At 39.2% G+C, this 13,026-nt stretch overlaps 1 protein-coding gene across 3 annotated transcripts in view; it reads left to right on the top strand.

Annotated features, from left to right (window-relative positions):
• kcnq4 (potassium voltage-gated channel subfamily Q member 4) overlaps window positions 1–13,026 on the top strand; it is an 81,416-nt gene that overhangs the window by 39,261 nt on the left and 29,129 nt on the right. For all 3 annotated transcript variants that reach the window (XM_016996326.2, XM_062962296.1, XM_062962295.1), the window contains exon 2: window positions 6,321–6,411. In XM_016996326.2, the coding sequence (XP_016851815.2) occupies window positions 6,321–6,411 (91 nt within the window). The remainder of the gene's footprint in view (window positions 1–6,320; window positions 6,412–13,026) is intronic.

Below are 13,026 nucleotides of genomic sequence, written 5' to 3'. Positions count from 1 at the left end.
TAAACTTTGCAGATTACATTATGTAACAATATTCTGTTCCTGGTTTGAAATTGTTATTTCCTGTTTAATTGTGCAGTCCTAACTTTGAAAGTGGTTGTTCTACTCCAGAAAATTTTTGTTGCTGTCACAAACTCTGTTGAATTGGTTGCGACTCAATGAGATATTCATTGCTCAAAAGGGGAGAGGCATTCATAAGCAAATGCCAGGTACTATAAATCCCAAGATCCTATAGGATAATGAAATGGCAGAGCAAATGCGTAGAATAAACAAGACCCAGATGTCATAGAGTCGCCTTAAGAGATGAACGGTCTACGCATCCCTCTTATGCAAGCCGGTGGCCCCCGTCTTTCCCCCCTTGTTCCATATTTAGAACTGCTGGATCGGAGGAATAAAACAATATATTTTTGCACACATCCCATTCCTTTGTCTTCAGCGATCTTTGTTTCCCCCTTTATTCTTTTCCTTCGTTCACTAATTGTGCCAAGGCCTGCTCTGGGTTTTATTGTTTGGCTTTGTTTTAAGAACAACTAGGTTAAGAAGTGAGAAAGATGTGAAATTGCTTAGTCTTCATGCTTCTCAGCAGCTCAGTTTGGGAGTTCAATGCTGGCTTTTTTTTGGTGCGGAAAGAAACCATACTTTTGGACAAGTGCTGTGTCAGTGGAGATATATATTTTTTGCATTTTTAATTACTAATTTCAAAGATGCTTTGCAGTGGAACAAACTGACTATGTTTTATCAACAGGAGAAAGTTGTTTGGGCTTGGGCTGTGGTGCAGGCTGGAGAGCAGCTGCAATGAATCACTGCAATGAATCACTCTGACCAGGAGGTCATGAGTTCGAGGCCCGCTCGGAGCCTATATTTGTTTGTCTTTGTTCTATGTTAAAAGGCATTGAATGTTTGCCTATATGTGTAATGTGATCCGCCCTGAGTCCCCTTCGGGGTGAGAAAGAAGGGCGGAATATAAATGCTGTAAATAAATAAATAAATTAATAAAGTTGCTTTTGAAAGTTCCAAATGTACAGTAGAGTCTCACTTATCCAAGCTAAACGGGCCGGCAGAAGCTTGGATAAGCGAATATCTTGGATAATAAAGAGGGATTAAGGAAAAGCCGATTAAACATCAAATTAGGTTATGATTTTACAAATTAAGCACCAAAACTTCGTGTTATACAACAAATTTGACAGAAAAAAGCAGTTCAATACGCAGTAATGTTATGTTGTAATTACTGTATTTACGAATTTAGCACCAAAATATCACGATGTATTGAAAACATTGGCTACAGAAATGGCTTGGATAATCCAGAAACTTGGATAAGCAAGGCTTGGATCAGTGAGACTCTACTGTATGCACCCAGCATTGCCCTGGTTTGCATTTCTTTCTGGCTCATTTTTTTCCATTCTCCTTTTCCCTCATATACCGTATATACTTGAATATAAGCCGACCCGAATATAAGCCGAGCCACCTAATTTTTTTAGGACTGAAAAATTTTTTTAGGCCCTTTTTTAGGACTGAAAAAAACCCCTTCCTTGTCTTATACTCGGGTGAGGGTCCTGGTGGGCTTATATTAAGGTTGGCTTATACTCGAGAATATATGGTAGATTTATTATTTTTCTCTATTAATTATTATTATTACATTTATTATTTTACTCTATTATTATTATTATTATTACATTTATTATTTTACTCTATTATTGGTATTACTTTTACATTTATTTTACTCTATTTTTTATTATTAATACATGTATTATTTTACTCTTTCTTATTACATTTATTATTTCACTGCATTTATTATTATTATTACTCTATTTATTATTACATGTATTATTTTCCTGTATTTTCCTGTATTTATTACTATTACTATTACATGTATTATTTTACTCTATTATTATTGAAAGGATACATAAGCAGATTTACATTGAAGAAGATGAGAATAATGATTTGATCAGAGCTGAACAGTCATATCTTAAATTACAGTTTGATGTAAAGATTCAAAAACATTTAAACTACTGATACCTCAATTAATATAATTTTATTGGTATCTCGGCTTATACTGGAGTCAATGTTTTCCCAGTTTGTTTGTGGTAAAATGAGGTGCCTCGGCTTATATTCAGGTTGGCTTATACTCGAGTATATACGGTAATTCAATTCTTACGCGCCTCTCCTCATGGCTCGACACGGGTCACACACACATTGCAAAAATTCCAAAAACGCAGATTTAAAAAATATACTTCTATAAAATATACATATTAAACATATTTATATTTCCTTTCTCTTGCCTTCTTTTGATAGATAGAGAGAGAGACAGATAGATAAATAGAGACCAGAATTTGTTGGTTGACATTACATTAAGATTCTAAAATAGTAACTCTTCATTGAATTGACTGATATATGACAACACAACACCATGTGTTTCGTTCTGCTGTTTCTCAAAAAATAACTACAAAAGTTATGCTCATCGTGAGGATGTAGCAACGCAAGACACAACAAGATGGAAAGAAGGAAGCAAGGATGGAAAAGAAGAAGGAAGGAAAGAAGATAAAGAGGGCCCGTGTTCCAAAAATAAAAGCCACCTTTCATTCGCCGCTCGTCCCACCTTTGCTCTCCAACCCGTCTGGTTATTCTTGGCGATCCCAGCTATTCCTTCAGTAATGGAAAGCTCGGCCATATAAATGCTTTCTTTCACCACTCCCTGGAGAGCTGCCACCAAGTTTTTTATTTTATTTTATTTTCTTAAGGCAATTAAATATTTAAAATTCTGGCACGACGCTCATCCTTCTTCCACCGAGCCCTGGAAAATATCGGAGCTTTTTTCTCTTTTGAGATCAGCGTTTTCCCCGGCTGGCGTTGGGGAAAGAGAAGCAATGTGTAAAAATTAGCTGGTCTTATTTAATTTCCAAGACCCTTAGGATTGTGAAGTAGGGATTTAGAATATTTTGTTCCCGCAACCTTCTAAAGGAGAATAGAAGGTTGCAACCAAAAGGGATGAGTTATTGCACTGTACGAGCATTTCCACTTGTAATGCATCTAGACACTGCAGAATGAATGCAGTTTGATCCCACTTGAACTCAAGGCTGTGAGATCCTGGGAGTTATAGCTTTACAAGGTCTCTAGCCGCAAGGAGGGTCGGGAATAATAATAATAATAATAATAATAATAATAATAATAATAATAATAATAATAATGATAATAATAATAAATGGATCGCATCCTCAGCTGCTGCAAGAAGATCGTGCAGACGGGCTACAAGCAGAGGCATAATACTGTTGCACAGAGGGTCAGTGATATAATAATAATAATAATAATAATAATAATAATAATAATAATAATAATAATAATAATAGATCGCATCCTCAGCTGCTGCAAGAAGATCGTGCAGACGGACTACAAGCAGAGGCATAATACTGTTGTACAGAGGGTCAGTGATATAATAATAATAATAATAATAATAATAATTGATCACATCCTCAACTGCTGCAAGAAGATCGCACAGACGGACTACAAGCAGAGGCATAATACCATTGCACAGAGGGTCAGTGATATAATAATAATAATAATAATAATAATAATAATAATAATAATAATAATAATAATAATGGATCACATCCTCAGTTGCTGCAAGAAGATTGCGCAGACAGACTACAAGCAGAGGCATAATACCGTTGCACAGAGGGTCAGTGATAGAATAATAATAATAATGGATCACATCCTCAGCTGCTGCAAGAAGATCGCACAGACGGACTACAAGCAGAGGCATAATACCGTTGCACAGAGGGTCAGTGATAATAATAATAATAATAATAATAATGGATCACATCCTCACCTACTGCAAGAAGCTCGCACAGACGGACAACAAGCAGAGGCATAATACCGTTGCACAGAGGGTCAGTGATATAATAATAATAATAATAATAATAATAATAATAATAATAATAATAATAGAGTTGCTTTGAGTTTTCCAGGCTGTATGGCCGTGTTCCAGAAGCATTCTCTTCTGACGTTTCGTCCACATCTATGGCAGGCATCCTCAGATATTGTGGATGCCTGCCATAGATGTGGGTGAAACGTCAGGAGAGAATGCTTCTGGAACATGGCCATACAGCCTGAAAAACTAAAAGCAACCCAGTGATTCCGGCCATGAAAGCCTTCGACAATACATAATAATTATTATTATTTCTGCCCAAGAGTGCTGGTGCCTCACTAAACTACAGATCCCACAATTCCCTAGAATTTAACGGTGTCAAGCAGCATTCATTCTACAGTGTAGATGCACCCTATATCCCTCTTAAAATGAACCCAACTCAATATATGGATATGAGATTTGTAAAGAAGTAATGTTTGCAAGAATTGGACCTGAACTCGCAAAGCTATGCATCCTGATTTCTTTCATATTTTGGACTTTTAAAAAAGAAAAATCCAAATATTTCCCATTCTGAAGTAATTGGCATATTTTGGAAGAAAATGAATCTGAGATTTCGGTGCTTTGTGCAGCTCAACTGTGCTGCCATCTGGTGGCAAAGTGTGCCCAGTTTTTTTTGGGAGTCCCTATAGAACGTTTATACAGTAGAGTCTCACTTATCCAAGCCTTGCTTATCCAAGTTTCTGGATTATCCAAGCCATTTTGGTAGTCAATGTTTTCAATATATTGTGATATTTTGGTGCTAAATTCATACATACGGTAATTACAACATAGCATTACTGCATATTGAACTACTTTTTCTGTTGATTTGTTGTAAAACATGATGTTTTGGTGCTTAATTTGTAAAATTATAACCTAATTTGATTTTTAATAGGCTTTTCCTTAATCCCTCCTTATTATCCAAGATATTCGCTTATCCAGGTTCTGCCGGCCCGTTTAGCTTGGATAAGTGAGACTCTACTGTAGTTCGACACCCCTTTCAATACCATGCTATGGAATCATGAGAGTTGTGGTTTTACAAGGTCTTTCACCCACTCTGCCCAATAGTGCTGATGCCTCCACAGACTACAGTTCTCTGGATTCCATTGAGCCATGGCAGTTCAAGTGGTGTCAAACTTGAGTTAAATGTGCAGTGTAGATTCACCCAAGGCTGGTGGAATCCAGAAATTCCTTTTCCATCTAGAGTAGACTCTATGAACTAATTCTTGGATGTGAATTCAACACTGAGGTCCATCCAATTGGTCTAATGGCTCTGCAGTTCTATTTAGGGGACTCATTATTGTGTTGTGATTCCACTTTGCTTGCCATGGTTTCTCCCCATGGAATTGTGGGATTCGCATTTTGAGGACGAAGAGTGTTCTAGCATCTCCACAAACAACAAATCCCAGGACTCCATCGGACATTGCTGTGACAGTTGAAGTGGAGTTGTAATACTAGAGCTGTGTAGCATGGAAGGGAACCAGGTTTAATAATAGTGTTTGCAAATATGTGCCTTCAAGTGTCAATTTATGGTGACGTCATGAATGTGGTGACACCTCTGAGGAGTGAGCAAATCTACAGGTTCAACCTACCCATCTTGACTACATCCTGGATATTGGTTCCAATATTTTAATCAGAATCCTTCTCAAGATGGAGACTAGATATTCCGTCACATCCTGCTACTATCTTGAGAAGGTCTGTGTATATGTACTTCCAGGTCTTCTGCTGAGGTATGACGAGCCCATGCATCTCTAAGGGTTTTCTCAGACAAGGGAGACTCAAAGGTGATTTCGCCAGGTCCTTCTTCTGAAATATAGCATGATATTCCTTAGTAGTCTTCATCGCAAGTTCTAATAGATGTTGACCTTGCTTACCTTCCAAGATCAGAAGGGATCTGGTGCCTTCAAGTGGTCAACAGATGTATGGCCACCCCATAGATCAGTGGTTCTCAGCCTGGGTCCCCAGATGTTTTTCGCCTTCAACTCCCAGAAATCCTAAGAGCTGGTAAACTGGCCGGGATATCTGGGAGTTGTAGGCCAAAACATCTGGGAACCCCAGGTTGAGAACCCCTGCTGTAGAGTCTATGGGTTTTCTTAGGCAAGGAAGACTCAGAGGTGGCTTTTCCTCTTCTCTGAAATACAATCTTGGGATTTGCTATCAATCAACCATCCAAGTATTAACCAGGACTAACCTTCTCAGATTTCAGGATCAGATGAGATCAGTTGCCGTTGGGGTTCTGGGTTCCTCTCTGGGCATCGTAGTTGACATTAAACAACTGGAGCGTTTCCACTTGGATTGTAGTACGGCTTGGTAGGATGAACCAGCTCTGGATTTAAACCAGGAACGATCTGGTTGTCCAAATACCTTGCATGGTGGTCCTGGCATGTCCTAACATGTGTGTCCCCCCTTCCTTTTGTTGTTCCAGATTTCTCCTGGTCTTCAGCTGTCTGGTCCTGTCTGTGTTTTCAACCATCCCAGAACATCAAAAATTTGCCAACCAGTGTCTCTTCATCCTGGTAAGGGGCCGTCTCCCTTGCTCCCTCCTACTCATCCATCTTCTCACCTCAAATCCTTTCCTTATATCTTTTTCTCCTGTGTACCACATCTTCCCTCTGTTTGGCAAATTCAACAATACTCCAATGCTTTCAAGCTTGAGAAAGTTTCCCCTTTTGGACTACAGATCCCAGAACTCTGCAGCTCGCATGGCCAGTTGAAGATGCTGTCCATTGTAGTCCAAAAAAGTAACTTTCCCAATATAGTCTCCTCTTTTCCTTCTCCTCTTCTTCGTCTTTGTCTTCTTTGTCTTCACCTTCTTTATCAGGAGGCTGCATGCAATAAGAACCAATCACACAAGTTTAAAGCAGTACCAGTAATTAAAATAGCTTTGAAAGGCTCAAAAGACATACAGTAGAGTCTCACTTATCCAAGCCTCGCTTATCCAAGCCTCTGGATAATCCAAGCCATTTTTGTAGTCAATGTTTTCAATATATCGTGATATTTTGGTGCTAAATTCGTAAATACAGTAATTACAACATAACATTACTACGTATTGAACTACTTTTTCTGTCAAATTTGTTGTATAACATGATGTTTTGGTGCTTAATTTGTAAAATCATCACCTATTTGGATGTTTAATAGGCGTTTCCTCAATCCGTCTTTATAATCCACGATATTCGCTTATCCAAGCTTCTGCCAGCCCGTTTAGCTTGGATAAGTGAGACTGTACTGTATTACATAAAACTACATAAAGAGGGTTAAAAGCCATGACTAGGATCTTGTTGGGGTATTGCAGCTTCATAAGTGGATTTACACGTGTGGGAATTAAAATTGGGCAGTTCTGTAATGGGCTGTTAGTGAACCAATGCATGGGAGAGACAGCTAAGTTTTGGATCGATGATGGATCACCCAATGTATAACTGGATCCACCCGGCTGTGCATCAGTCTGGCTGTACATTGGTCCACGTGTACGTTGGTCTGGTTGTGCATCAGTCCAGTTGTACATTGGCCTAGATTTTGATCGATTTTGGTTCACCTAATGTACAACTGGATCAATCCAGCTGTGCATCAGTCTGGCTGTACATTGGTCCACTTGTATGTTGGTTTGGTTGTGCATCAGTCCAGTTGTACATTGGCCTAGATTTTGATCGATTTTGGTTCACCTAATGTACAACTGGATCAATCCAGCTGTGCATCAGTCTGGCTGTACATTGGTCCACGTGTACGTTGGTGTGGTTGTGCATCAGTCCAGTTGTACATTGGCCTAGATTCTGATCGATTTTGGTTCACCTAATGTACAACTGGATCAATCCAGTTGTGCATCAGTCTGGCTGTACATTGGTCCACGTGTACATTGGTCTGGTTGTGCATCAGTCCAGTTGTACATTGGCCTAGATTTTGATCGATTTTGGTTCACCTAATGTACAACTGGATCAATCCAGCTGTGCATCAGTCTGGCTGTACATTGGTCCACGTGTACGTTGGTCTGGTTGTGCATCAGTCCAGTTGTACATTGGCCTAGATTCTGATCGATTTTGGTTCACCTAATGTACAACTGGATCAATCCAGTTGTGCATCAGTCTGGCTGTACATTGGTCCACATGTACATTGGTCTGGTTGTGCATCAGTCCAGTTGTACATTGGCCTAGATTTTGATCGATTTTGGTTCACCTAATGTACAACTGGATCAATCCAGCTGTGCATCAGTCTGGCTGTACATTGGTCCACGTGTACGTTGGTCTGGTTGTGCATCAGTCCAGTTGTACATTGGCCTAGATTTTGATCGATTTTGGTTCACCTAATGTACAACTGGATCAATCCAGCTGTGCATCAGTCTGGCTGTACATTGGTCCACGTGTACGTTGGTTTGGTTGTGCATCAGTCCAGTTGTACATTGGTCTGGTTTTTGATCGATCATGAATCACTTAATGTACAACTGGATCAATCCGGCTGTGCATCAATCTGGCTGTACATTGTTCCACTTGTATGTTGGTCTGGTTGTGCATCATCCAGTTGTACATGAATCCAGTTGTACACCAGTCCCGTTGTTCATTGATCTGGTTATATGTTGGTCTGGTTGTGCATCAGTCTAGCTATACATTGGGTCGGTTGTGCATCAGTCCAGTTGTGCATTGGTTCCCTTGAGCATTGATTTGGTTGTACATTGTCCAAGTTGTACATGAGTTTCCTTGTGAGTTTGTACACCCGTCAGAGAATACAGCTGAGCATTGGTAGAACCCAATGTGCTGGTTTCTCATTACACTTCTTTGGAATTCACTGAATAGATTTCTCAGTGCCTCTGCCACATCGATAGATATACCGTATATACTCGAGTATAAGCCGACCTGAATATAAGCCGAGGTACCTAATTTTACCGCAAAAACCTGGGAAAACATTGACTCGAGTATAAGCTGAGATTGGTAAATTTCAGAAATAAAAATAGACACTAATAAAATTACATTAATTGAGGCATTGACATAAAACTGTAATTTAAGATAAAACTGCCCAACTCTGGTTAAATCATTAGTCTCATCTTCTTCAATGTAAATGTGCTTATGTATCCTTTTAATAATAATAGAGTAAAATAATAAACGTATTAGTACTAATAAATACAGTAAAATAATAAATGTAACAATAATCATATTGGAGTGAAATAATAAATGTATTAATAATAATAAAAATAGAGGAAAATAATAAATGTAATAATGATAATAAATAGAGTAAAATAATAAATGTAATAATGATAATAAATAGAGTAAAATAATTAATGTAATACTAATAATAATAAATGGAGTAAAATAATAAATGTAATAATGATAATAAATAGAGTAAAATAATAAATGTAATAATAATAATAAACAGAGTAAAATAATAAATGTAATAATAATAATAATAAATAGAGTAAAATAATAAATGTACCATATATACTCGAGTATGAGCCGACTCAAATATAAGCCAACCAGGACCCTCACCCGAGTGTAAGCCGAGGGGGACTTTTTCAGTCCTAAAAAAGGGCTGAAAAACTCGGCTTATACTCGAGTATATATGGTACATAAAGTTACAAAATGTATAACATAGTAGAAGTTTCAGGCCAAGTGTTTCCTATTTAAATGATTTACACTTTGTGCCAGGCAAGTGCTTTAAATTGTTTTCATTGAATATTGCCCTGAGATCTTATGATAAAAGATGGGATATACAGTTTTGAATGGATTGATATATTGATAGTTCCTATCAATGCTTTAACATTGATAATTTCTTCCTAGTGGGACCTCCCCTCCATCAGCAGTGTTAGGATCGCTCTCTTTCTTTCTATATACCTTTTAATAAATTGGAATTATGAGAAGATTAAACAACACTGGCATCCCATAAAAAATCCTTCCCCCTTCCATTCTTATTACTTAAAAATACAAAGCTTCAACAGACTTTTAGAGGTATTTTTAGCTCCATGTTTAGGTTGGCTTTAGGGAAAGGGAGACAAGAGATCTATTAGCCGCCATTAGCCATTTATTTATGTATTTCTGGCAATCGTGCCGCCTGCGTCTGCCGCGTTTTGCAAAAAGCACAGGGTCGGCAGGTCCCTGCCCTTAAGGGAATTGCAATCTAAAAATAGACCCACAAGGGAAACAGAGGAAGGAGGAAGAATTGGGGGGAGTGTGGAGAAATAAGTAGCCCTTTCGGTGGATCTCCGTAAAGCTCAGGATTTAGGAACCAAAAGAAAAATATAAGTGAGCTTCGAGAAGGGCTCCGGAATAGGAAAGAGAAATCATAGGAGATCTAGAGGCATTGAAAGTCATTTCAAATGTGTGAGGGTGCTTAAATAAGACACCGAAAGTGGGTTGTGTTTCAGAGAAGGATTTTGCACATTTTTCTAGGTTTTTTGCCTCCAGAAATGGGCAATCTGGGAGTCTCTAAGGTTTGCAAGGATAGGTTGTGGGCTCTTTGCACCCATAGGGTCACATACAGCTTGTGGACCATATATGGGTTGCTGGGCACATATTTCTAATCATCATAAGGAAGAAAGAGGAATCTGAAATACTTCCCGAGAAAGAGTTGTAGAGAGTGAGTTGAAGGATGGACTTTGGAGAAGTTGGCGTTGGAAGGAAAAGTCATACGGTTTTGGGTGCCTCCTTTTAAGAAGGATATCATCAAGTTGGAGAAGGTTCAGAGAAGGGTAATAAGGATGATGAGAAATATGGAGAACAAGAGATAGAGAGAGAGAGGGAGAAAAAGTTGAGGAAGTTGGATATGTTCACCTTGGGGAACCTTGGGGAAGGGACGATTGAGGAACGACATGATTAAATACCGCAAGGGCTGCACCAGAAAGAGGTTAGGGTTGTTCTCAATTGCGAAACGTAAAAAGGAAAGTATGGTATATAATATGTAAGTACTATGTTAGTAATGTAATATTATCCTCTATATAAACAATTTTTAGTGGCACTTGTTATCCAAGCTGCAAAAGAAGGGGATTATGGTGTCATACTAACATCAATCTAAACTGGATTTGAATAGAAACATGGTAGATCATAGCCCCGTCCCTATGGAATCTCTCACGTCTACTAGTAGTATATATTGAAACGTATGCTTTACTTAAGGTATCCAATACAGTACTTGTATTCTCATTCACTAAGTTAGTATAGTTCTTAACATAAAAGAATAAGCTTGGCAACACTTACAAAGATATTATGGAAAAAACTATTCCAGTTTCTAGTTTCAGTGCCTGTTATGTCAAATAGAAATAAAACCAGACAAAGTCTTATTGTCGACTTAATAACAATCAGAATTGCTGTCGCAGCATTGAATCGAGTTAAATAAACAGTTCTTAACATTCGGATGTACAATTAGGCAACCATTCACATAAGTCTTAACGTAGAACTGTTGTAGTCTCTAGTTTAATTTCAAGCTTGCCAAATTGAATAAATGAAAAACAAGCAGAATCTACTGCCCTCTTGATAGTGTTCTCAAGTGTTGTTCTCTATTGCCCCAGAGGATAATGGTTTTAGTAGGTCAGATTCAGATTGAACGTTAGAAGGGACATCTTCAAAGTGAGCTGTTTAGCAATAGAACCAATTTCTTGGAGAAGTGTTGGGGTCTCCTTCTCCAGATATCTCCAAAACGAAGCTAGATAGGAGGAACCTCCTGGAGATGTTCTTTTGCTGGAGCTCCTTCATTGAGCAAGGAGTTGGACTACATAACCCTTGAGGCCACTTCTAGCATTAGGAGTCTATGAGTGGAGGTCACAGATTGGGTTGTGTAGGAAGTAGGATCGAGCTGTGGTTGAGGGATATAGGACAAAGATCTGGGAATGCAGATGTCTCCAAAATGAAGCTAGATAGGAGGAACCTCCTGGAGATTTTTTTTTTTTGCTGGAGATCCTTCATTGAGCAAGGAGTTGGACTACATGCCCCATGAGGCCACTTCTTGCATTAGGAGTCTATGAGTGGAGATCACAGATTGGGTTGTGTAGGAAGCAGGATCAAGCTGTAGTTGAGGGATATAGGACAAAGATCTGGGAATGCAGATGTCTCCAAAATGAAGCTAGATAGGAGGAACCTCCTAGAGATGTTTTTTTGCTGGAGATCCTTCATTGAGCAAGGAGTTGGACTACATACTCCATGAGTCCACTTCTACCATTAGGAGTCTATGAGTAGAGGAAGCGGGATCGAGCTGTGGTTGAGGGATATAGGACAAAGATCTGGGAATGCAGATGTCTCCAAAACGAAGCTGGATAGGAGGAACCTTCTGGAGATGTTCTTTTGCTGGAGACCCTTCATTGAGCAAGGAGTTGGACTACATAACCCATGAGACCACTTCCACCATAAGGAGACTATGAGTAGAGGAAGCGGGATCAAGCTGTGGTTGAGGGATATAGGACAAAGATCTGGAAGTGCAGATGTCTCCAAAATGAGGCTAGATAGGAGGAACCTTCTGGAGATGTTTTTTGCTGGAGATCCTTCATTGAGCAAGGAGTTGGACTACATAACCCGTGAGGCCACTTCTAGCATTAGGAGTCTATGAGTGAAGGTCACAGATTGGGTTGTGTAGGAAGTGGGATCAAGCTGTGGTTGAGAGATATAGGACAAAGATCTGGAAATGGAGAAGAAGCCTATGTGAGGATATAAGGTTGGGATCCTTATAGCTGTGGGTCTCAACCTGGGGTTCCCAGGTGTTTTTGGCTTACAACTCTCAGAAAACCCAGCCAGTTTACCAGTTGTTAGGATTTCTGGGAGTTGAAGGCCAAAACATCTGGGGACCCACAGGTTGAGAACCATTGCCATTAGGGTTTTGTCAGCAGAATGCTGGAAGGAGATGAGTGGATGGAATGGATTCAACCAAAGACCAGAGACAGGAAAATTACAATTTGAGACGAGCAGGGAATGGACCAGTTTGGGGACTTGAATCCAATGAGAGGAACCCCATTTTTCATAGTTGAATTGTGAGTCAATACTCAGGAAAAGCCCATTGATTCAGTGGGTCTGCTCTCCATGGGAATGGATCGAGGCCTCAGGTTACAGCTCCCAGAATCCACACACTATGTGGTCCTCCAAACATTTCCAGGCTCTGAGCAACTGCTCACTTCTGGCCCCAAAGTTTTCTGCTTTTAATAGGTCACTAAGGTTTTTTTTTAACTTTGTAGA

This window comes from Anolis carolinensis, unplaced genomic scaffold, assembly GCF_035594765.1.
Source record: "Anolis carolinensis isolate JA03-04 unplaced genomic scaffold, rAnoCar3.1.pri scaffold_10, whole genome shotgun sequence".
Classification (NCBI taxonomy): Eukaryota; Metazoa; Chordata; class Lepidosauria; order Squamata; family Dactyloidae; genus Anolis; species Anolis carolinensis.
The sequence above is the reverse complement of the archived record's forward strand: the minus strand, read 5'-3'. Positions and strand labels throughout refer to the sequence as shown.